Here is a 26572-nt window from a genome sequence, read left to right as displayed (position 1 = left end):
TGAGCGTGAGAGTCAAGAACGTGAGAGTGAGCGTAAGCGTCAAGAACGCAAGAATGAACGGAAGCGTGAGCTTCAAGAATTTAAGAGTAAGTGTGAGCGTCAAGAACGTCGACGTGAGCGTCCAAAACGTGAGAATGAATGGAAGCGTGAGCGTCAAGAACGTGAGCGTGGGTGGCAAGAACGTGAGCGTGAACTTGACCGTCAAGAACGAGAGAGGGAGCGTGAGCGTGAGAAAGAGCTAGCAGCAGTGAAAAAAACAACTACAAGAGTTTGTGCAGTTAAAGGCACCGAGACAACGGCTGTCTGAAGATTCTGTAGGTAGTACAGACCAAAGAATGAGGAAGTAGCTAGCGGATTTTCGCCAAAAGCCAACGAGAAGAGTAGTGCCTGTGAGATTAGTGGCACATTCACAGGTGAACGAAAAGGGCTAGATGCTAACGATGCCTTAGCGGCAACAGAGGCCGTTAAAGGGCGTAGTGAGAGCGACGAGGTGTTGTGCCAACAGAGCACTGTAGAGACAGCTAGGCCAGTTGTGAATGAATTGGCACAGTCACCACGTGTGCGCGTCGCTTATAATGCTAACGAGGTAGTTAACGAAGCACAGAATACTGCTGACCCCACAGACGCGAGCACCCATGTCAAGTTAGATCTGTGTGCAGAAGGGAAGTTCCAGCTGGACGATGCAGTTGAGGGCAGTACGCAGGATTGCGAGCCGCGTAGCTCAAGGGAAGACAACTGCGTGGTTCAGGGATCGGTGCAGCTGACCGCCAGTCTAGGTAGCCAAGGGAAGGGTGATTTAGTTATGAATCATTCGGACTGTGCGCGTGAGACAGCGATCGAGATCGACGAATTGTGTACAGATGCACAACGTGAGCTGGGCAGTGCAGTAGAGCGGAGTTCGCAAGAGTGCGAGTTGCATAGCTCGAGTAAAGCCTGCTGCATTGTTCCAGAGTCGGTTGAGCTGTCCGCCAGTCGAGGCAAAGGGAGAGTTGATTTAAAAGAAAATCACTCAGACTGTGTGGAAGGAGAGCGATCCGGGCCGACGATATGTGTACCGGCGAGCTGGATGCGCAAGATGGCAGCATGAAAGGGAGCTCGAGTAAAAAACACCGTAGAAAGAAGCGCCGTAAAGATCGGAAAGCGGTGAATAATTTAGCGCTGCCAAAGACGGTGACAGACGCAAAAAAGGCAGGGCGCGAAGAAAAGAAAGGTGCGGTCGTCGTGAACGACACGTGCGCATCAAACACGTTCGAGCCACCGGTCAAAAAGACACCGAGAAGCATATTCTGCACGAACGCGAAAAAAGGGCACGGGGCAGTTAGGTTCCTCATTGTTCCGTCGTTTATTTCAGAGTGCAGCTTGTAATGCGAAGGAGCGCAAGGTGGCAAGACGAGACGAGGTGATGGGGAATCGCGACGCGGTCAGTCGAGTTCGTGATGAAAGCGGGGCGCCAGGACGCAAATTGGCAGGAGACTATAATGTCTTGAAGGAGCTGATAATGTGTCAGCCCTTTCGTTGTTCCTGGGCAGCCGCAATAGCTTTCGAACCGCGACCACCTCGAGTACGTCTAAAAAATATGAGTCCGTCGTAAAACGTTTCGAACGGGAGACCAAGAGAGCTTCCGTGAAAGTGAAACTTGTTTTGTTTTATTTTTCAACATTTGAATATTTTCGCGATTTAAGACTAATGTTTCTTTCAATATGTAAGGTATGAGCTCTGTTTATGTTTTGGTTTGAAAACCTCCGAGATTTCAAAGACGCGCTTTATGTAAAACTTTAGTTTCGCGAAGTGTTAATTCATGAGTAGATTTACTTTTTTTCTTGTGAGTAAACTGAAGCGTCCAGGTTATCGGTGAGAGGCCTGTAGTAACGCGCGGGTGCATTAGTTAACCTTCTTTATTTTTAAAAGTGTTTTTGAAATATTTAAGGTTAAGCGCGTAGTCTATCAGTAAGCGAATAATTTGCACTGAGAAGCGTTCTTATTTCCATTAGCGCGTGTCCTGTGCGAACAGAAAGAAGCTGAATGTTTATGACTGGGTCGGTCGTGTATGTTGAGGACGGCCAAGTTCTGACCTCTCTAGTAAGCGTGCGTGGAACCAGTTCTTAGAGGACGCTTTCCTTTAATGGGGTTCTGCGGAGTGCGTAAGTTACGCAAGTTTAGTTGTTGTATAAGGTATGTGTCCTGTAGGGACTAAAAGAAGAAACGTGAGTAAGCGTAATGGAACGTTTGCCTACGATGCAAGTACATATTCCAAATAGGGAACACAAAGCTGGCGCGATTGTGATTCCATACCTGTGGAGTGGACCAGACTGCTCAGTCGCACCAGTACGTGCGATAAGTACGCCACTGCGATACGGTAGGAACAGGCTGTTCATGAAGTTAGGTCGCTTAAGTTACGTTCGGCTTTCTTCATTAATTGTTTAACTTTCTCCCCTTTGTTTTGCAACAACAATATCACTCTGGCCTTGTCGGCATTCGAGGGGATATGGATAGCAGTTTAGAAAGGTGGTTTGAACTGCTTTGTCAAAATTGGGGAAAGAAAAGATAAGGGTTCATTTTGACTTAGTAATAGCCTGGCGAGTCAGGGGTGAAGAGCCTGCGCTTGCACGTGGTGCAGCGCTATGTTGTTTTGTTTGTTTGACGTACGTTCTCCAGGGCCCAGGATCCCGAAGTTCGTCACACGAGGCTCGTCACCAGTACCCTACATGTTCTTTCAGCGTCCTCGTGGCCAGCGAATTTATTTCACAGGCCATTCCGAACTTCCGAGGCGAGGAGGAGCAGTTAGATACGGGACCTTTTCTTGAGCCCCCTTCGAGCTCATCAGACTACATTGCATCGCGTCACACCTAATTAAGGAGCGCAGAAGTACATCTACTACGTTCCCGATGCGCAGCACGTCCAAACAAGTTGGCGTCCCCCATCTCGTGCGCCTTTCTGTGGAGCTATTGTCCCACTGCTTGACTCTTCCTGAACATGAAATGGCACGGTTCCGGTTAACCTAGGTCCCGAGGAAAGAGGCTTTGCGGCTCTGAAAGGTCGCTCGAGAACAATCGGCCTGCCCCTGCTGAGCGCTTGCAATCCGCGAGGCAACGACTGTAATGCACCGTGAAGCCCTGGGAGCAACCCCCCATCTGCCTTTGTTACGGCAGTTGCAGACCAGGAAGGCGATACCGCAGACAAGTAATCCCCCGGACAAGTGGAGCCAATGGAGCGGCCCTCTGAGCCGAGTGTGACTTACACTCGCACGGGCGCCTACCATATCTGAAGCCGCAAAAATCACTCTAAAATAGAGCAAATAAATGTTTTTCATCATCATCATCATTCGCCGAACATGACGACACCTGAGCGGGCTCGACGATTGGCCGAACAGGACGTTACCTCGAGACACCGAAGGGGTTTAAAGCCAGAGACCGGGAGCAGTAGGAAAGCATTCCTTCATTCATCTCTTTCGAGCTTCATGCCACGGGCCGCAGCGTCCGAGTTGCTGCGGGCCAGCGATGACTTTATGACTGTTCATTTCTTTGTATCTTTATTGTAAATAATGTAAATAAACCTCCAGTTTTCATCTCAAAGTCCTCCTCAACATCGGCCAACTCCTGCACTCAACGGTAAGGTCCAATATCTGGGGGACAGCAATTGGGGTTGTGCTCCAAATGCTACAACGTCCAGCTACGTTCGGCGGACCGAGTATTGTCACTTGATTCGATCTCGACTTTATTGTCTAATTCGAGCACGGTGACGCCTGGAAAAGGAGGTTTTGCGCTTCGTTTTCGCGGGCCCCAGAATGCATCACAGTAGGCTGACAGTCACGGCGGCTACCTGAGAAGTCAGCTCTGGAATCAAGAGGCGCCCGCTGGGGTCAAGCGTGACAACCCATGTGTATGAGGACCCTCTCACCTCAATGTGTTCAGTGAGACCAAAGTGCAGATGTGAGTGTGTAAACCCTCCCCCTCAAAGGCGGGTCGACTACACCTCCAACGACTGGAGACGGTCCGATTGGACGAAGGTTGGACAGCAGTTTTTCTTCACCTAGGGATCTAGGGAGGCCAGAGGGTTTTTAAGCAGCCGTTCTGTCGGCTGCTACTCGTGCTCGTGTGCCGTGTGCTTCGTCTTGCGTCCTTCGTTTGGGAGTCATGCTAGACTGTTGAAATGTATCTGCTGTCGTAATGTAATTACTGTATGTATATCCCATTACTCCTAGTTCTAGATGAGAGCAAGTTCCTCCCTACAATCACGTCCCAAGCGGGGGTGAGTTGGACGACGGCAAGGGCCAGCTGCCACATATTTCATGCCCGACCCCAACTCGTACAACTGTTAGCCAGCGCTGGGAAGCTCCTCCCTTCAACTACGTCTAAACCTTACAACTGGTAGCAGCGGTGGGATTGCCCTCAAACTCTTACAACTGGTTGCCAGCAGTGGCATTGTCCTCCAAACCTAACAGTGTAATGAGCATTTCGCAATGTAAGCCATTAATCAAAGATTGCCTTCGTTGGGTTTGTATCTTGACATTCGCTATTTTGTGCGTTATTTTCGACTCTCTCTTGACTGCTGTAATGCATTAGTGTACGTTAGTAAACACCGCGCCTGTTAAAACCCCAGCATGTACATGGGTCCTCAGGCACACTAAAGGGGTTTACCACCGTTTTTCTCCTGGCTGAGCCGGCAAACTTCCGCTGGAAAATAGTTAATTGATCGATTCATTAAGTGCGCGGATCTGCGGCAATATATTGTGAGAATAAACACGCACAAAAATATCTAGCTGTACATTCAGAAAACTCACCTTTAAACATTCAAAAACAATTAGTATAGATGACGGAAGAAGAGGAACCGAGGATTTAATTTTCTTAATCGTTACCATATAAAGCCATCAGACAATGAAGCCAAGAAAAACACCGAAGAAATTAGTATATATGCTTTAATTAAATGGCCCCTCACCAGATCTGGCCATTTTGAGCTGACAAGCGCCGAGCATACATTGCGCGATAGTGATCGTGTCTGCAAAGTATTACGTCGCTACTCGCCGCGGAAGGATCTGAAATTTCAAGCCGAACGCCGTTTTTCCTTCTCCTCGTCGCCGCGGTGCTCCAGACAGGAGGATGACGTACTCGTGTACCTGCGCCTACGTGCTGGTGTCCGCAGTGTGACGTCGCTCGTGGTGGCACGTGACTTTGAGAAGTATTCAAGACAACATCTGTTATCTGTGCGATCTATGGCTTGAATTGACGAATTCAAGTTTAGAGAAATAATAAAACACACAAACGGAATGCCTGCGTGTTTTTCTTTTTCGCCCCGAAGCAAGAGAAATGTACTTTCGCTTCGTCTGCTTTTTCCCACGGTCTTGCGGTCACCCGCGCAGGTACCGAAATTATGCCATTTTTTACCGTGTTCCAGCGCGTGATCATGCTCTGCCATCAGCTTGTTCTGCCTCAGTATTCGTGTAGCACTGAATTATACCGCTAGTCATGTGTCGTTGTGCACAGCGCGCAAAATCTTGCGCTGCGCGAACGAGACAACAGCTCGCGCGCGACGCCGTCAGCGGAAGTGCGTAGCGCCAAAAAAAAAAAAAAGACAGCGAGGAGAAACACAAATGAAGGTGGGGACTGTGACGTATGCGTCATGCGATCCTCGAGGTCCGGTATGGGAGAACGCAGGGAAGGAATTTCGCTTCCGGAGGCTAGACGGGGCGAGTGGAGAGAGCTCTGTCTTGCTCGGCAGTAAAGCCTGCCCGCTGAAATCATGGGTTCGCGGCACTGAACTATTTCTATCTCCGCTATTAATGAGCCGATTCGAAACATTATTGCGGCAGAACGCTCCCTAGAGCGCATGTAACAACTTCCAGCGTATAACGGAAATTGGCTCTGGGGCCTGGTGAGGTGCCCTATAAGACATACTCACAGTTCATTGCTTCACCCGGTGTTGAAGAGTTCAGTGCAAAGATGGTCACGTCTCATACCAACTATGCAATGCAGAAACACTGTTCCACGTCAAAGAAAAGTAGAATTAATCGTTAACCTTTGTTTCTCCCCTTTGGTAGTACATTTGTGCAAGAACATTGGAACGTTGAGGTAAGGCCTAATAACTATATTATTTAGTTATGTAGTGACTTCTTTGTTCGACTATTCACTGCTGAAACTTCCTTCTAGCTATCGAAAATGCCAAGCATGGACTTCGCATCTAGCTTCCCACGCTCAAATCAGCTTTCTCTTTCATCAATCTCAGCGTAGCATTGGGTATTACCTTGGGTATTGCAGGGTAAACATTTTTTCTGCCAATGCGAAAAACTGTTATTGGTTAAAACGAACTTTTTACAACTTATATGCACACTAGCTGTCACACAGAGAAAAGCGTCCGTTTTCTTACGTGGTGCTTAGAATATTCCTCGCTTAGAAACTGAGGCAGGCGCGTCTTTACGCACTCGTTCCCGCGAGCAGGGTGTGGGAAGCGTAGCGCTTAGTGTGTGTGTACATGGCGATACAATTAGGGAAGTGAAGCAAACATAGCAAAATGTTGTACACATAAAGGTGCTACAAAACAGAGCACTGTGAAAAACCGAAGGTACCGCAAAACCTGATTCTCGTGAAGGTGCGGCCTTCGTGTCAAATATTATGCGTAATGTTATGTATGATGTTAGTATTCAAGTAAAAATTGCAATGTTGCTCGGCAAGCGCTTCTGACTGATGATTATGATTGGAGACAAACATAGTTGACTTGTGATTATGATTACAACTCGAAGTTTACTCGCCCTGATGGACTCGTGACTTCAAAATGCGGCCTTCTTTCTCGGCCCATGTGTTTAGTTAATCAGGCATGTTGGCTGTCAACCATGTTAGTTTCATTACGCCAAGCTTAGGCACATAGCGGGGTGTGGTTAACTTGTCCTGTATAAGCGCACCGTAAATAGCCCTTTCTCCGAAGGCAGGTCCAGAAGCTCGTGACAATTTACAATAATTGCCTTCCTTTACCGACACAAATTAGACTTGGCAAAAAAGAACTGACTCTAAGAATTAGCACAATGCAGCAGATAAACAATGATTAGCCAAAGAAAAAATATGCTGACTCCTGACTTCTTCTCTAGAATTTCACAATGACGCTTAACCAGCAGACGTACAACAGTAGCCAAACTACGTTGTATTCTTAGGCCTAGCACCCGCTTTTAATTTCACATGTCAGTGGTCTGCGCTTTCGGAGTGAGAGATTTCGAGCTCTCTTATTTGCTCAAAGCAGCCAACAGATAAGTCGTAAACGTGAAAGGCTCAGTAACAGTGTCGGTCACATGTTCAAAAAAAAAAAAAAACTCTGCAGCAAAATAAATGGCTGCAAAAGTGATTCCCTTAGGAGAAAAAGGACAACGAAGAGAAAGAATACGTCACTTCTACTTTACACCACCGAAAACGTTTTTTCTGAAAGTTGCGGCGCGTTTAAGAACTTCGCAGCCGGAAGCATTCCTTTGTGTTATGGTTGTTGGTGGGGCTTCAGCTTGGTGTAGTGTACACGATAGTAGCCTGCACAAAGAAGTTGTACGAAAAGAGCAGTGGAAGCGGCTCCTTAATTAGCTGGCGACTTCGTCTTAGAAAAACAAGATCTTCGGTACAGCTTGGTCCACCATCGTAAAGTGGGTGCATCTACTTCCCGCTCAGTATACTCGTTCCATCCTTCCTTGAAATGCAGCATCGGAGATGTCAAGGCTGCAGTAATTTATCAGTGTGTGCATGCTTTTTTTTTTTTTTTTGGGGGGGGGGGGGTTGCATAAAGGTGTGCAGTGGTTGTGTACCGCTAAGATCCTTAAAAAACGTGTTTAGAGATTGGCCCTCTTGTTTTCGAAACTGCCGTTATTGCTTCCAAAGTTACTCAGTTTGTGGGTCTAAAATAACGAAGAAGTGGAAACTAAAAACATACTTAGTGTCGGAGCTCCACAGGCAACTGAGAAATGAAGAGGGACAAATTGCCGCTGGTCAAGCACATACTTTACGAGACTTGTGTGTAGTTAAATGTGGTCACCCCTGTTGGCAACGACATAAAGTCTGTCGTGCTTGGGATAGCGGTTAAAGATACCGTAGCTTCGGGGGGCCTAGCCCAGGCGGGAAACTTTTCAAGGCCGAAGATGGGAAAGCCTATTGCGTGAATCATGCCGACTTCCACCAAGACGCAGATCATGTTCATGAAGAATCCTGGCTTTGCCTGTGGAATTAAAAGGAAAAAAATAATAAGAACTTTGTGAAACCCTATCAACATGTCTTACAATACACAAAAACCGAGTGATCGTGCATTCTATGGAAATGAGCCATGAAGCGTCCCGGAAAGAAAAAGTTAGCTAGAGGTGCTTCCTTTTAGGATTCCGACGTCATTACACAACGACAAAGTGAAAATAAAGCAAGGGTGTAAGAACAAACGGCAAAATTGTAAATGGCAAAAGAAAGAATGTGGAGCAGTGCATGCACAATTACTCTTCACTTAATCTGCGGCAGCACAGCTCCCGCATTGCAACTTCTCCAGAGATGTAAAATTGTTTCATTGAAGTTCAATGAGACATCGGCTTTTTATATACTATACATGTAGGCTAAGGTGCTCTTATGCGAGTTGAAATTGTTTCACCGCTTATATTTCCATGCAAGATAATTTAGCGAGTGCTTTAAATAAACTTGCGTAAAACGCCGTTCTATATGTCATCCCGTGCCGTGCCACAATGGGTCGAATATTAGATGTAAGGCAGTTATTTGAAGCAAGGGAGATCTTGCTTCTCGATGCCAGATAATTTTTATCTTTATTGTCTTACTCAAGTATTTGGACAGTGGTAACGAGAAGTACCAGCCTTCATATATGCAAAAGTAATGCATTGAGAGCGTTAGGGATCAACTAAAAGAATTTGAATCGACAACGCATGAATTAGCTAAAAAGCGCGACTCCAAACAGCCTCGTACACCGAAAATTTCAAATGCAAGTTCAAACAAATGCATAGTGCTGCCATGTCTTGTATAATTACGTAAAATTACATAAAGCGTAGTCGTCTTCTGACTACTTAGCAAGCCGTCAGACCAGTTGAACTGGCTACTCCATGGTATAATGTACCCAGGCGAAGAAAGGCTCTGCGGCGCTCTATCTCGCACAATAGTTCTGCGGAAACCCGCAAGGGGGAGAGCAGTAATTAATGAAGGGGAAATCAGACGTCCACTCGTTCGTAGCAATTGCTACAAAGGAAACCCATACGGGTTCCTTGAAAGAAAAGCCTCGCAATTGAAGAAACATTCGTCCTGGTCCGGGACTCAAACCCGGGACCACCGCCTTTCCGGGGCGGCCGCTCTACCATTTGAGCTGACCAGGCGGCTAGCAGATGGTAGGGCGAAGTCGAATTTGTCAACAACTCGAAGCAAATGCAAGAGTTTCACGTAATAGTTCAATTGGCTTTGTAGCAATTGCTACCAACGGGTGGAGGTCCGATTTTCCCTTCATTAAATACTTCTGTCGACCTTGCGGGTTTCCGCAGAACCATTATGTCGAACTCTTGCCTTTGTTTCGAGTTCTTGACCAATTGGACTTCACCCTGCCATCTGCTAGCCGCCTGGTTAGCTCAGATGGTAGAGCGGCTGCTCCGGAAAGGCGGTGGTCCCGGCTTCCAGCCCCGGACCAGGAAAAATCAACTGTGAGGCTCTTCTTTCGAGGAACCCGTATGGGTTTCCTTTGTAGCAATTGCTACGTACGGGTGGGTGCCTGATTTTCCCGTCATCTCGCACCAAAGAGCAATAGTCACTCTGTGTGTGCCCAAATGCATTGCTAGCAGGACATGTTTTAGAGATAGAAGGCTCACCATATCAGGAATTGTTATTTCCGCCAGTTCGTACACGATCGCGTTAGGTGGTGCGGCAGCAGGGAGCATGAAGGAAAACGAAGCGCCGATCGTCACCGGCATTGCGAGGTATAGCGGATGCAACCGCATCGCTATCGCCTGCGTGAAATGAAAAGGAGATTTTAGAGCGTTACCATTCTTGCGACACTTCACGCACTTTCTGTGGTCTAACTGTCTATGTGTATGCCTTCGATCGTTTCCCCACCTATCTGGGTCACCATAAGTCTTCTGTCACCAGATCCTGCATGCACAAAATGAGCGCCAATTTTAATGCACAGGTCCGGCGCCTATTAGAAGCAGGTTATCCTAGTGTAGCAGTGGCCGCTGTGGCTGAGCGCCTAAAGAAGTCGGTTTCGAGGGGGATGGACGTGATTACAGAAAGCAGTAATAGCAAAAAAAGAGTAGTCGCTATCCTATATACATTAATTCAGTGTCGCACAGGCTTAACAAAGTTGCAAGTAGATATGATGTTAATGTTGCTTTCACTGCTCCCAATGAGCTACATAAGATATGCGCTGCCGTACAGAGAAAAAAGGAGCCGGTAAAAGGCAAAAAAAAAAAGAACAGATACTTGTCCAGTGAAGCACAATAAGAACAACAGTTTTACTGACTGTCGTATGGGTGCGGTTTATAATATTCCCCCTAGCTGGGCCCAGTTCTACGTAGGGCAAACGGAACGGTGCATCAGTCAGAGGCTAATGGAACATAAAAGGTCGTTAACCGGTGGATCGCCTTCTAATCTTTCCCTACATTGCCAGGATTGTAACTGCACCCCAGAGTTAGATGAATGCGCGATATTGTACAGGCATAAGAATGAAGATACGCGTCTTATGGTAGATGCATGGCATATCTATAATGGTGGAAGGGCGTGCGTGAGTCAGCCTTCGATTACTTTACATAAGGAAGAGATTAAGTGCTGTAACAGTTACCTATCACGTAGATCGGCACATATACGCGACTGAAACGTGGTGATACCGTTCCTGAGCTTGCGCAGGTGAGTTTTGTGTTTTCTTTCTTTTTTCGCCTCAGTGTTCCCTTCAGTTGATAGTCGGCGTTCGTGTTGTCCACTTCTCTACTCTTGTGTCCTATCTGCATGCTTCACCTCTTTGTTGCATAATAAACATAGTGGTTCGAGATAAGCAACAAATAGAAGGGGTGGCAGCGGGCATCCTTGCCGCACAGACGAGAGCACGCGAAAGCTATTGGTCAGCTCCCCATTAACAATGATGCGCGTTAAGCATTCTCTGTACGCCATCATGAAGCCTTCCGTTATGACTTTGCCAACGTTCGCATGTTCAAGTATGCAGAACAAAGCCTTGTGCGAGACGAGGTCGAAGGCCAAATCGATCTGCATCATCGCGACGTGATCGCCAATCGCATCGCAGCACTCAAGCACACTTCAAGTCGCGTGTACATTTGTTGCGATACTGCGGCCTTTAATGCCACAAGTCCGGTGTGGCCCTACCAATGTTTTAATTACACTTGGCCAAAACTTTCGTGAATAGATTATAGTCGACGTTGGCTAGAGTTATCGGGCGACATGACCCTTGGCAACATAAGTTTTTCCTCGTCATCACTCTTCGGAATTAGCACGATATACGAGGTTGTGAATGACAAGGGCAATGTTTTTCGCTAATACGCTTCGCTGATAACTTCGTGAAGAACACGAGCCAATGCAGACTTGAAGGTTGTATAGAAAGTGGCTCCCAAGCCATCAGGCCCAGGTGCTTACCGATGGATAACTTGTCTATGGCGCGCTCTATCTCACTCAGGCTAATTGGCAGTTCCAGCTATGTCCTACCTTCTTCACTGAGCTTTGGCATCAGTGAGAGAAATTCATTCTGGTAGTTATATTTAGGATTGCGCGGATGAGCTAAAGTTCCTTTAAAGTGATCGGCAATCCTTTGCTTGATGTCATTTTTGTCGGATGTAATGTGATTGCATTTAGCTAGCTGGCAGATTTCCTTCCGACATGCGTACCTTTTCTCGTCTGATTAAGCTCGCTTCATTTAGAGTTTCTTCCGCCCACAACTTCTCATACCTTGATCTCACTAGTGCTGCTTTGTATTTTTCCTTTCCAGTTCAGTTTTCACTTCCTTTAATTTCGTTAACATACACACTAGGCTCGACACTTTCCATGCTAATAAAAAATTGCAGTTGCTGGCGAAGCTTTGTTTTTGCTTGTTTCAGGTTGTGTCTATTGACACTGCTCCTTTCAATGGCCATTGTTTTTACTTTCTGTTTAAATTCTTCCCATTGAATGGCAAAGCTTACTGGCTTGGCTGAAGTCAGGTTTTCTAGTTCCTTCCCTACAGCATCGACAAAGGATCATCATGCAACAACTGCGCTTTCATTTTCCAGAGATCCCAGTTAAAGGGCCGTTTGCTCTGTCTTTTCCCGAACGTGGCAGTTACCAAGCAGTGATTGCTGTATGCTACAGCCTGCACATCATATTCGCAACATAAGGGCACCAATTCGGCTGACGCGTATAATCTATCCATTCGAGCGTGGCTGTCACGCTGGAAGTGGGTAAATCGCGGGCGAGTACCGCTGGCAGAAGCACTAACCAGATCTTCCAGGTCATAATCATGCACCACTGCGTTTACAAATTCGGCACTCTTATCGCGAACGCGTCCACATTTTGCTCGGTCTTCAGCGTAGCAAACAGTTAAAATCACCCAACAGTATTACGACCTTGGAACAGTTTACGTATACTTCAAGACGCTCAAAGAAAGATCGACGGTCCGTTTCAATATTCGGCGCATAGATACAAATGGCACGGTAATCCACATCCCAAAAACAAAAATCAGCCACTACGAGGAGCCCAGTTTCACACGAAAACACCGACTGCACAGAAATGCTAAAGTTATTTCGTATGAATATAGCGCAGCCATCTGATCCACCAACCGCGTGACAAACAGACACGTCAAAGTGAGCATGAAAATTAGACACCATTATGTCGGTTAGCTCTTGGCTTTCACTTTTCGTTTCTTGTATTTCCAATATATGTAAGTCCTTATCTAAGAGGAGCCGACTTAACCGACATTGCCGTCTTCTTGCACTATGCCCTCGTACATTTAACGTGGGTACGCATAGCGTTGCTTCGATATTAACCGCCATGGCTACACGGTAGAATGGTGCCCATCACAGTTACACAGGGATGAGTGCTCATAATGGCGCGCCGATAACCACGTCGAATGCCACTAAAGGAAACACAGCTCGACCTTCCGAAAAGGGCACTCAAGTGCAACTTGCGCCTCCTTTCCTGACAAGAATCTAAAAAAGTAGCACTCAGAATGACGGCCATTGCACTCACCGAACCCCCAACCCCACTCGAGCTAGAGAGCACGGAGTTACGGAGGCGGTTTACCCGTCTGCCGTGGATCGACCGTAATGCTCGGCCGCGGCTTCAAGGTCGACCTCCTTATACCTGACGCTTTGGGCGGTGGCTCATCGCCACCGCTGCCATTCTGTCTCTCCGCCCGGTCAACTTTCTGGTCGTGGGGCCGTTTCCCCGTCGGTTGGCTAGCTGGGCCGCTAAAGGTGTTCATGCACTCAGGTTCAAGGAGGCAGGAGGTCGCGCCCGTCTGAAGTGGGGTTTTCACTTCAGCATTCGGCACGGCCGCAATGCCCTCTGCAGTCGCTTGTTCGCGTCCTGTGGCGGCAGCCTGAGCGACTTGTTTCTCCTGCTGTTGAAGTCGTACACACGTCAGCTGCTTCACCAGCCGCGGACGACGCGCCTTCCATGTCCGCCTCGTCCATGAGTATGGCAGAGTTGTCCTCGTTGCCCACGTGTCCGGTCACGATAGCGTACGTCCGCTCACACTGACTGTCCTCATGACCGAAGCGTCGGCAGGCACCACACCGTGGAATGCGGCACTCGCGACGAATGTGACCCGTGCCGCGGCAGCGTAGGCAGAAAGGAGCCCTGCCCTGCTCAACCACGAGAGCCACTTTGCCGGCGACGCTCACCTGATGCGGAAGGTCGTCGAGCTTTACGCCCGACTTCAACTTAAGCGTAACCAGCCTTGTTGGTGAGTTCTTATCTACAACGCCGTGAACCCGCCAGCGCTCGCGGATGACGTCCGTGACCTTTCCAAACGGCGCGAAGGCCAGACGTACATCCTCGTCAGGAACGCTGGGCGGCAGCCAATGCACTTTCAGGCATACGTCCTGGTTGGCGGGGTCAATGACGAGACACCGGCCCTTTTTGACCTGCAGCTCTCCAACGCTAACGATCTCTTTCACCGCGTCGCGGTCCTTGAAGGTCATGGCCCACACATGGCTCATACGGTAGGCCCCGAGGGCAAACACTTCAGGCAGGGGCAATAACTGAGCGAGCGCGTCGCGAAAATCTTTCACCCGGTATTGGCGGGCCCTGATAGCACCAGTGTTGGAAAACCGTATTCAAAACAAAACGCCCTGTGGGCAGACTAGGCAAAACAACTTGGTACTCGTTGTCCGAGGCAGAAATCCTGTTACCGCGGCCCGTCTGGGCCGCTGATGCCGCTCCTACGGAGCACATGACATACACGTCCGTCACGCTCGGTGGCCGGAAGTGGAATCCCTGAGCCGTGAATCCACTGGGTATCTGCCGCACTCCAATGAACTTCCAGCCAACTTGGCTCAACGTGTATGAGCCAGAGGGTGCGCAGCAAGCGAGCGAACAATTCTCAGCGTTCTTACGCATTGGCTTGCCATGCTTCTCGTCTAGGAGGCTGCGTGTGGACTTCTCAGCGGCGTCACTAGGGTGCACAGGGTGACCAGAAAGAAGCGTGAGAGGAGAGGCCGGCTGCCGCAGCACGCGTTTTCCAGCATTCGCACGTTCCGGCGCGCCATACATTTCGGAATCCACGCACAGACTTCGCGAGGGCACCTCTATATGGCGCCTCTATATGACGCATTCCTGTCAAATTTGCCTTCTGCAAGAACGTCTGCCGAATTTTTGGCTATTTCATAATAAGCATTCGCCGTCGACTCGTTGTCAACAGTTATCGCTTACTTCAAGATTACTCTACAGTGTTGCAGCTATATTTCCAAGATATATAGTCAGGTCAGCTGCAAAAGAGAAAAAAAAGAAGGAAACATGAGCGAGTGCATAAAATAAATATTTTAACGAAAAGTCAACCAACCAATCTACATTATTGAGCAATGAATTATAGATGATTCATTTTGTGAGGACGGCCAATAAATATCTTCCTGGAGCCTTAAAACAAGCGGCGGTTTATACGCTGTCCTGATAGACCTAGACCAAAACTGCCACTAAGCTACAGAATGCAAGAATTACAGTGGTGGTTATACGTTGCTTGCTTCGATCCAATAAAATGAGAGTGGTATGCTTTTGGAAATGCTAATTATCAGAAAACCAGTTAGGAATCTGTTAGAATAGACTCGACCCCGGCCGTCGCATTTCGGTGGGAGCGATATGATAAAGTGCTCGTGTTGATAGATTTAGCTGCATGATAAAGAGTCTAGCAGCCAACCACAACGCCAAATGATACTACGACTTAGTGTATGTTGTTCTTGTTGCAGCACGCCAGTTGAAACTCCATAGCAACATCCACTATCCCTAGCATCTTAGGTGCATCTTCGTTTCCATGACTACCTATTAAGTGCCAGCGTTCGACGGTGGAAGGTCTAGGACAAATTATAGAACTGGTACAGCACGACATACAAAGAAAGAAACCAGCCGAGCTGGCGAGATTAAAGGAACAGAGCCTTTATCTGGCCGGCTCGGCTTCTTTCTTCCTTTTTATGTTGCACTGTACCAGTTTCAGAATGCAATACCAACTCGCCCAATCCTCAACCCTAGTAAACAGGACAAACTAAAGGCACATTTACATTCCTTAGTTCTTCAGGTGCCTGCTGCGGATGGGGCGCCCACAGTCGCTGTGCGTCCTCCTCACCTCCTTCTCCTGTAAACGTCACCCGCGTGCACGCCAGCCAGTCGAGTACTTCGCGGTCCGCTTCTGCATTTGCGCTTTCTATCTCCGCTTTGAATGTGATAGCAATTATACGGGCACTCCAAACGCATTTCTGCCATCGGCGTCGTCATCGCCGTCGCCGTCGCCGTGAGGTTCCGCATAAAGTCCAAGGGCGACAACATCGTCGCCGCGCGCCCTACGCTGCATGTGCGAGTGAAAGCTTGCGAGAGGAGAGGACGATCGCTCTTCGATCTAAACCGCGCGAAAGGGGTGGAAGCAGTGAGGAAGCGCGCGTCTTCTGCGGCGCGCGAGGAACCAAACGTTGAGAGGCGCAGGTGGGAGTTGAGGGAAAGGGGGGCGGTGTTCTATTCCGGCTGTCACTGCGCATGGGGCGGCTGCGTGCGGTCGCGCGGCCGTATCTTTAGAGCGATCTGCGTTGGGGCAGAGTATAAGGTGCGTCGGTGGCTCGTAGCTTTGTGCGTGCTGCGTGTTCTCGGCTCTCACTTTGCATTGAAGCGATAGACAGGACGATCACTTTGCTCGCTGCTGCTGCCACGCTTCCTCACGCCAGCGTTTCGACAGCGAGTGTCCGCGGTCATCGAGTGCGATTTCTCCATGTTTGCTGCGCACGCTGATACCATGCTTGTTAAATTAGTTAGCAAGCGAATGTTTACAACTTGATATGGCCGATAAAAGCACTATCCTTACTTTGCATGGTTGTCTGCTAATTTGCTATAGCAATCGATGCTTCGCCTTTCGGCGAAGCATCGATTGTGATACTCTTCTGTGCTCTCTCCTGTACGTCCATGTAGCCCTCTCCAGTTAATATGCAAGATCCACCGACATCCATTCAAAGTGGGCGAACTAACTAAGGACAGCTATCGCTCTAAAAGCGCAGTCAATGGGATGGACCGATACAGTGTTGCAGGCACGCTCACATGCGTGCCGATCGTTACGGGACACCACCAATGTTTATTGCAATTTTGTTTCGAATTTCTGATAATCGACGTCACCTTCGTTGTGGCTGTCGTGCGTCGTCGTCGTCGTCGTCGTGGTGTTCCATATAAAGTCCAAGTGCGACACCATCGCGATCGCGCGCCGTATGCTGCAGGTGCGAGGGAATGTTTGTGAGGGTGAGCCAAGAGGGACGGTGGCTAGATGCGCCGGTGTCTTCTCGCGGTCACAAAGGAGCAAGGCGTGAAGGTACACGCCGTCCTCTCAGCAGCGCAAGGGTAGAAGTGGAGAGATGTGCACGTGCTAAAACAAGGACGGGAGCTTGGGGGTGGGGCACAGGTTAGTGCGCATCTCCTGTTCTCCTACAGTTGCGGCTGCTGATTGCGGCGGCACGCGTCCTACCTTGGAGGCAATGTTCGGTGCGTTAAAACGCTAGCCGACCTGAAATAGCTAATGGACTCGTGTGCGCTAAATTTTCGTGGGTCTAGCTTGCGTTGAAGCGAGAGGAAGTACGAAGGGAAATGAACAAGCCGCTCCTGCTTCTTCATCCATCGAGCGTTCCGACATCGAGTGTCCGTGGTCATCGAGTGATATGTGCTCGTGTTCGCCCTTGTGCGCGTGACAATGTGCTTGGAAATTCAGTTACTAAGTTAACATTTACAGCATTTTATGCAGCTGATAGCCAACCTTACTTCGTATAGCCGTTCAATAGCAATTTGCTATCGCAATGAATGCTTCGCCTTTCGGGCAAAACTGTGACTTTTTTCTTTTTATCCCTTCCGTCTTTTAACCCCTGCAGCGGTTTCTCTAGAGAAAAGGTAGGTAATCAATTTTTTAGCGGGTAGCCTGTTAGCTTTCTCTTATCACCGTTGTCTCTCTATGTATCCTCACCATTTCGAAAACTACGGGCAAGAGTATGGAACTGACGGCCGGGTTGCTCGCCACCTCGGTGAACATGGACGTGGCAAAGCAGAGGACGAAGACCATCAGCGGCTGAGGAAGCACGTCAAGGCACTTCAGGTGGTGCACCAGAAGCGCTGACAGGCCTGATTGCTAGAATAAAGAAATAAAAGAGCAATTTAAGTACCAGTAGCTTAGAAACAAACTTTTCTGCTACTGTGGTGCATTTACCAAAATAATTCTTTCGACTTTCGTCTATTCTTTGGAAGAACATCCTAATGAGGGATGAATCGTAATTTATTTCCAGTGCCAGACAGATAACAGTAAATTATATATTTATTTCTTATAGGACGCAAGGAAGTGAACGTTCCTGCCCATACTGATCGCCATGATCGGTGTCTATAGGTAAATAAAGCGTCAGTATAACTGGTATCACGCTGAGCATAATAAAATACACCGAAATGAGCTCCAAGTGGATGAACAGATATGCAGAAACGGCATACGAACCACTAAACGGAGTGTTATTTAGAGAGAAAGCATGATTACTATCTTTCGACTTCGCACGCCTGGTTTCAAAGATTCAGATATCTCGTGACTGCTCGTATGAGATAAACTAGGGATCCGCTGCCATAAAGAACACGGAGACAAACAGGACACATAAAGGAAATAAGGGCCAAACTCACAGTACATCCACTACCCAAGATTATGTATCCCAGAATATGCACCACGAGGGCAGGAGCAAAAGCAGGGCAAAGAACATGGCGTAGAACTATGGAAGAGAAAAGGACGCGGTCTTTGTAGACGCTGCACGCTACAAACACAAACGCAGCTTTGTCGCAGCAGTACTTAACCACAACAGACAATGCTGCACGAGCTTTACTATAAACACAACACGCATCGAAACGGCGGAGGAAGCAGCTATAGCGTTAGCCATAGCACAAACCAACGTATACTATATATTCAGCGATTCCCAAACTGCAGTACGCAACTTTGCGAACGGCCAGATCTCACCTGAGGTGCTTAACATACTCAGAAAAGGCAAAACAACAACGGAAGACAGATGCGTCCAAATCCTATGTATACCAGCCCACAACCCTGACTCGACGAGAGAGGATAACCCTAACGCGGTGGCACACAACGTAGCTGAAGGACTTACTTTCCAAGCTGCGACAAACATAGACCCCTCGACAGGGCCCTCCGAAATATGGGGATGGGAAGACAAAATGACCAAGTTCGACGACATGACCAACCATTACAAGATGCATGCACTTATCCGCCACCCCATCCGCAACTCGAAAGCTGTCCATTGGCGACAACTACAAACCAAATCACAAAAGAGTCCGATACTAATGCACGCTATTTATCCAGACATACACAGATAGATGCAAAGTGTATGGCACCAGAGCCACGCTAAAACACATGCTATAGGAATGCCAGTAACTAATACACAATAATGAGAGCAAGACCTCCACCAACCGCCTCCGCGCGCGATGGGAGGTCGCCCTGTTCAACTCGAACCTCGAAGACCAACTCTGGACAGTCCAACGGGTCAAGGAAGCCGTCGGGAGGCAAGAACCCTTGGCCGTAACCTCGGCGAGTGCCCCAGCCCACTAAATCGCCGGACGCGAATCGTTCAGACTCCAAATAAAATTTTCTCACTCACTCGCATGAGACAAGGAACATGGTCGATTTTTTGCCCGAACTGCCTAATGCATGCCAACGTCTGCTTCAATAAATGACGTAAAATAAAAAAGTTGGCTTAGATATCACTTCCTGGGATTATTGATTTCCCAATGCGTGCTCAGGAAAGCTCCCAGCTCAGACGACATAGTAACATGAAACTGCGAAGAAGTACAGGAGGATGTCGTGGACAGTGAGTCCATGTCATGGCTGATATGACAGTGACCCGCTTCTGTCAGTGTCAAAAAAGACAGTAAAATAAGGTCCTGTAAAAACAGTAAACAGACAGTAAAAAGGGTCCTGCGTTCTTTTTCTTTGTGGTTATCGCAGCAACAAGTTACGTACTCTTGGAGTCCGAGCAAGACAAAAGTTCAAATGAACACGCAGGCTTGAAGCGATTAAGAGCGATTGAACACTGAAAGTCGCTAGAGAAAACCATTCGACCACGAAAGGTGTCTTCGCCAGGATATAGAGTGCTCAGCAAGTGCCGCCCTGACGAAGAAGAGGCAAGCTGGGAAGTCAACTGCTGCACCGACGAAAACAAGCCTATTTGTCGAAACGCTTGTTCCATGCGACATTCCTCGTTTAACCACTCTTAAACACATACGTTGGCGGTGTAATACGTTACTCAGCCACATGATAATAATGGAACAAAAAAACCTCCGATGCACTGAGAAAGCCTGAAATAGTAGTGCTACCTTGCAGCCCTCAGCAAGGCACATGCCTCCTCCGATGAGAAGCATGATACCCCAGTGAGCGCGCTCGTTGGCCTCTCGCCACGTGATGAGTGTTCGGCCACCGGGCTTGCGGGGATCCCTGGGAATCACGAAAAGCAGGAACGTGGCCATCATGGCAGGGGCGGACGACCTTATGTACCTGCACGAAAATAGGTTGGGTGTAACTCTTAGTTAAGGAAGCGTGGCTCAGGAAGCCAGTTCCCGCTCTTCGTAATGAGCGGCGTCAGGCATGCATAAAATACCGCAAGTAAAACCGGAGTACATGCACTTGCGTCAACGCATATCTTTTGCGTGCAGTGCGGTGAAGGTGAATTACAACAATACATTACAAACGTATGAGCCAGTTCACTATGTTCTGTGCAAGCGGCAACAGTAATCTGGCGTTTTTCAAAAAAGCTGCCCACGTCGGCAGATACGAACCCCTATGCTGAATTTGTTAGCTGAAATAATTCTAGGTTTGGTTAGAATACTGTATACAACAACCTATATGGCTGAGTCATCGTGGCAGTAGTATTTTATTCGGTTTTCATATGCACCTCTGAAAACCAATTACCCGCGAGCAGCCTAAATATTGATGCCCTGAGCCCCCCGCATCTGCATTGCAGTGAAAATATTTAAATCAGTCAGCTAGTGAACAGGAGAGGCAGAGGCCCTTTCCACTCTAGTCCAATCTAGTCTGCATCTCTGGCCAGAAGCACAGTTTCTGTAAATGGCGCCTTCGTATAGCGACAGACGTTTATATTATTGCCTTAACATGGAGAATAAATTAGCAGTAAGACAAAAACAAATGAAGTGAGCGCCTTCATGGCAGACTTACTTTCCATGAGGAATCATTTCCACCCAGCCAGGGAAAATCTGGGGCTTCATCGTGAACCAGAGAAGGATCATTGAAGTCATCAGAAACGTGACGCACCACTCGGAAAAACTGCGATCAAAGTGTTGGCGAAAAGTTAAAGCACCACGAAGACCAAAATCATAGCGTCGGTGTGGCGATAGCTGAAAATACGGATATATATATATATATATATATATATATATATATATAACCCACGGCGGTCACTGCATCTTGCGCGGGAAAAGCAGCTGAGCCATAGACGAAAAATAAACTTGCAGAAAAGATGCATTCTAGAATTTTTTTTATAAGACGAACGCCTTAACGAACGCCACAATTTTTTCTTTGCCTGAATGAACCCATTTGAATTGTACCTCAACCTTGGTGGATATGACATTCGAATGTTCAAGAGGAACCACGCAGCTTTTTTCTTCCTCTGAGCAAAATCGACTGGCCTGTTGTATAAAAGTGAAACGGGCGTGAAGCGAGATATAAACGCTGTATATTCACACGTGCTTATTTTTTCTATTTTTTATAACTATGCCTGTAAACGTTGAAGGAAGATGAACCGTCGCAGATGTTATCGGTATTCCATTAAATTGGGGGTACTACAGATATTACAGCCGCATGCGTTCCTCAGCTATGTATTTTCTTGGAATGAAAGCTCCCGCTCCACAGCGCTGTCTTAGACGGTACACGACGGGGTGTTGCTATATGCAGCTTATACATAACTCATTATTTTTGCGAACAACTAATCCTGCAAACACAAAGAGGAATCAGACGGAGAAGTAACTAGCGGGTAACTAGCATCCGCTTTCACACGCAGGGTCTACCAAAGAACCCTCCCAACTAGTGTTTACTGCTACTCCGACTTCAGTTAATGAAGTACCAAGAGTTTACCGACAGATGATTCTGATGCTGCGGTCCCTAATGAATGTCATCAAAGAACTACTCAAAGGTATCACACCTCCAACGGCTAGAAGTGCCTGCAAGTGTTTAACGCGCTCACCTCAGTCTTGGGAACCTTCGTGTAGTCATGGCTGAGAATCCGTGATCGTTCCGCAAAGAGGGCAGAGAAGCATCGATCATCCAGTGGAATGAGAGAGGACTCATATCCTATAGATACCTAATTTTGGTTAGTATTGCTGCGCCACACTGCTTGCCTACATCGAGGCAACGGGCACTCCCCCCTCCCCCCCTCGTCCTTCTGAAGTAGTTTCCCTTGCTGACAAGCTGCAAAGTTCCAGGAAACTGCCGAACCCTTTCCGTGGGTCGAACTGAGGTGTCCAGGGGCACAGAGGACCACAACAAATCCATTGGCAGCCTTCAGAGTTCCACACAACTGCTGACCCCTTGATGTGGACTTCGGTTTTATGCAGCTTGAACTTCTACTTCGACGAAAAAGTTCTCCTTGCGCTTCTCCCTCGACGAAAAGGGAAGGCGACGCGGTTCATGTCAGCACCGGCTTTGCATCGTTCCTGCTGTCGATGGGACGCCCAAAGGGATTTAAGGCAGAGCCGACCCAATGTTATAGAGTCGGCAAAAGACATGGCGACAGAGCGGTCGAGATATTCAAGCTGTGGATGTGGCACAAACGACGATACCATCTCCACAATTCTAAGTCAGGCGAGAGCAGTTTTACTTTTCTTGCGGACTTCGAAACAATTTGCGGAAGAGAAGGTGTAAACAGCGGCTTCCGGTCCATACGGTTCATCCTCTTGCTCCCTTGTAATCTAACGTGTGTTTTGGAACACCTGATTGATGAGGAGAAACGCGACTACGATTAGGCTTAGAATACCTTGTTAAGCCAGTTTGATCCTCTAAGTCAGGCCAGCTGCGAAGGCCGAGATGATAGCGATGAAGCCAAGCCTGTCGAAGAGAGACCGCAGGGCGAGCAGGCTAGCTCAGATGGCGTCGGATGCAGTCATGTTTCGTCAGTGGTACATTCAGCGACCACCACGAGTTCAGATTTTTGGGCTAGTTGGTTCATTGCATCAATTGCAGTCATAGCGCTGTATTGACGGGGAAATGAAAGACGACAGGACGTGCGCTAACTATCAACTGAGTTTTATTTCAAGAAAGCATGGTATTTATACCGGCTCACACGAGTGAAAATCATCGCATGCGGAGCCCAGCATTTTCCAGACAGGCCATTTCTTTTCTGCTCAGAGAGATCGACGGTGTGCTGACGCAGTTTCCACCTTCTTTGTAATCAAGCTTGCTTCTACAATCTCCCTTGTATCTTTATCTGCATTTCTAAACACAACTATACAATCATTAAACATTGGTTTACAGCTACAATCATCACAATGCACTGAGACATGTCTATCTCGATAATTCAATTTTTGTTTGTGTTCTCTTAGCTTGTCATTGAAACATCTGCCTGTCTGCCTTATGTATACTTTGCCACACGTGAAAGGGAACCGATAAATGACACCTTGCGCACAGTGCACAAATGGCACCCGATCGTTTCTTGCGCAGCCTCGGCTCGTCTTTCTCAGCGGATCGGTGGCCTTACATGCGTGGTGCCACTCCTCAAACCTGGCAAGTCTTCACTAGAACTGACGTAATATCGCCCAATCGCGCTGGCTGGTTGCATAGGTAAGGCGATAGAACGCATTATCCTCGCGAGATTGGAGTGATACCTGGAACGCTACAAACGCTATGGCTCAAACGCTATGGCCGGACTTCGACATCTTAGCTGCTTCATGGATAGTGTCATCAATCTGGTCACTTAGGTTCACCTTCCGAAGAGATGTAAACGCTTTTCTTTCGCTATGTTTCTCGACGCAAACAGAGTTCATGACAATGTTGCTCATGGCACCATACTTGGTGCTCGTAAATCGGCCGGCCTTGGTGGTGGAGCGTACCGCGGGACCTGTACGTAGTTAGACATGGAGTATTACTTCGCGCCGATCGACGATGGCCTGACTTGTCAAACCACACACACCCTGGAGTTCCCCAATGTGGCGCCCTGAGTCCCACACTATTCAACCTTGTTCTTCTCGGTCTAGTGGAACGCATACCAAGTGTTGTCCAGATATGAACGTATGTCGGTATTATCTGCGCTTGGACATCATGTCTAATACGCCCTCAAGTGCGAGCGAGGCTTCAACCAGCCGTAACTTCAATATCGTGGTACATTGGCAAACAAGGTCCCATATTTCACTTGAGAAATGTGTGCTGTGAATATTCGTGGGGTGCATCAGTACAAGAGAGGTTAGCACTCTACGTAACGCTGTTACTCGGATATCTGATATACAGCTTACCTGTACTGGCCAATACTTCAAGAAGTAACATCCGCACAATCGAGAATGCTCGGGCACAGGCACCCAGCGTTTGTCTTGAATTGTTGCACTGCACATCAACAGCAGAAACCATCGAAATATCCCAATAATACCCAATCACAATTGACATGGCATTGGGAGTGCTTGGAGCACACATCAGGCACATTACCCACGCTATCCACATCATTACCCACATCACTTCGCCCCGTTGCCAGGAGATCACCCCAGGCCCTCTTATTGCAAGAAAATATCGGTGCACCATGACTGCCTCCCTAAAAAATATACGCCTGCCGAGAAGCTGGCGGCACCTTCTTGGTGTTTGGCTCTACCACACGCTCGACCCTCGGCACCAGAAATTCGGACAAAATTAGGATACTCCTCACCAGCTCTCAAGCACTTATTTCTATTCGTGCTGCACGAGACACAAAAGAACAATCTTCAGGTTTGCAATGATGGCTCGACAACTGTGGGGGGATCTGCAGAAGCTGTGATCTTCCCCGCAAAAGTTGTCACCACTCAATTTAAAGCCTCCCAGCGGATAATTCGACTGCTGCGGACTTTGACGCAGGTCGCAGTGCACTTTGTATCATTCTTAAAGGACAACCGCGAATATGGAGTATATTTGCAGATTCGGAGGGAGCCCTAAGATGTCTGCTATCCACTATACGTCGTAGACGACAAGAATCACTAGACCAAGAAATAGGACCGCTATATCACCAACCAGCAGATGAACATAACCTAACTTTTCAGTGGCTTCCCGGTCACTGCAGCACCATGGGTAACGAACATGCCGATGAAGCTGCTAGGAAGTCTCACGAAAACGGCCCTGAAGGAACCCACGCCACTATCAAGAACCGACGGAGCAACAAAGATTCGCATACTCGCGCCTGATGTCACACGATCCGCGTGGAATACGCTAGACTTGTGGCATGCCTGTCTCCACCACCTGGATCTATTCTTCCAACTCCACATTCCAACTAGACTATCCCGAATCGAGACTATTGTTCTCTACCGGCTGTGGAGTGAAGTGCCTTGTGCGAATGCATTTTCATGCCGCACGTGAATGGCTGATAGTGCTGTCTGTAACAGTTGCGGCAGCGAGGAAAGCGTGGAGCATGTCCTCCGTTATTGTCCGCATTACAGCTCCCAGAAAAGTCGCTCGTGACGGCGTTGACACCTCTCGACAACCGGCTACTTTCGAGCATCTTGGACTGCCGGCTGATACGATCTTCACACCAGAAGGTGAGGAAGACACTACTAAAGTTCCTCCGTTCAACCAACCTGGTTGAACTACTATAATACCCGCCTTGCTTTTGTGAGTGTTCGTGGTTCTTTTCTCTTGCCCCCGTATTCAGAAATGCAACTCAAGTCGAAACCCATGCTTGACTTGATTTAGATGACGCCTGGCGTTAACATGCCCAAAGACGCTCACTGCGTTTCTTTCGGCGCGGTCATGATAGGCGCCACTTACATCAAGTCAAGCATGGGCTCCAACTTAAGTTGCATTTCTGAATACGGGGGTTAGAGTGCAAAACTTAGGCGCCCGTTGCTGCGGCGAGCGTGGGTGTCGGCGTACCGAGCGAACGAGCACAGCGAAAGATGAAAGAGCGAAAGCGAAGCGCAGCGGGGTATGAAAGACGAGATGAGGAAACCGGAGGAGCAGCATGCACCGTAACCATGAGGTGGAAAGCGGAGGAGGAGGGTATGGTGAAAGCGTGAGAAGAAAACCGTAATGCAGTGATGATGGCTACGAGATCGCACCAAAGTAGCGTGCGTCGTCTGGGAGGTCTGTCTGTCGCGGCTGCTGTAAATAGCGCCCACGCGTCACCTACGCACTTCATTTCGCGATCTCCAGATTAGCGAGGCAGTCGCGCCATACTTCGCTCCGTTTGAAAGATGTATTCTAATCGACGGTGAATTGCTTTTTTATCTTTTTGTCTTTCTCTGTGTGCTTTTCTTTTTTAACATTCCGTTTCCCTTTACCGTTTCCCCAGTACAGCGTAGAAAACTGGATATCTGTGTTGCAACGGAACGATCTACCTATCCATCTTCAAGTTAATAGAGACTTTTAGCCTGTCCGCTATTCCGGTAAACGGGAGCGGTTTGGGCGGATTGCCGGATTTGCGGGGGCGTAAACGTGAGCGGCCAAAGCGGTGCAGCCGCCTGGTAGCGTAGAGTTCAACCAGACAAACGCAGAGCTAAAGCTGCAGTAACCCACTATATCCTGCTTCGCTACTGGTGCAAATATTTGGCAGCGGCGTAACCGTGAACACGATTACGCCACTGTCAAAAATTTACACCAGCAGCTAAGCAGAATATAGTAATTAGCTTTGTGTTTGTGTGCTTGAGCTTTGCGCCACCAGCTGACGCCACCAGTCTAGCCGCTCACGTTTACACCCCCGCTAAACCGACAAACC

General features: G+C 48.1%; 1 protein-coding gene across 1 annotated transcript in view; it reads right to left on the bottom strand.

The window, feature by feature from the left end:
* Window positions 1-6639: 6639 nt before the first annotated feature.
* The window catches only part of LOC126543028 (solute carrier family 13 member 2-like), a 35894-nt gene continuing 15961 nt past the window's right edge, over window positions 6640-26572 (bottom strand). The window contains exons 5-9 of the mRNA XM_055061256.2: window positions 20854-20961; window positions 19998-20175; window positions 17611-17772; window positions 9803-9940; window positions 6640-8178 (exon numbers count right to left, since the gene is read on the bottom strand). Coding sequence (XP_054917231.2) covers window positions 7966-8178; window positions 9803-9940; window positions 17611-17772; window positions 19998-20175; window positions 20854-20961 — 799 coding nt within the window. The 3' untranslated portion in view covers window positions 6640-7965. The remainder of the gene's footprint in view (window positions 8179-9802; window positions 9941-17610; window positions 17773-19997; window positions 20176-20853; window positions 20962-26572) is intronic.

Source organism: Dermacentor andersoni, chromosome 3, assembly GCF_023375885.2.
Source record: "Dermacentor andersoni chromosome 3, qqDerAnde1_hic_scaffold, whole genome shotgun sequence".
NCBI lineage: Eukaryota > Metazoa > Arthropoda > Arachnida > Ixodida > Ixodidae > Dermacentor > Dermacentor andersoni.
The sequence above is the reverse complement of the archived record's forward strand: the minus strand, read 5'-3'. Positions and strand labels throughout refer to the sequence as shown.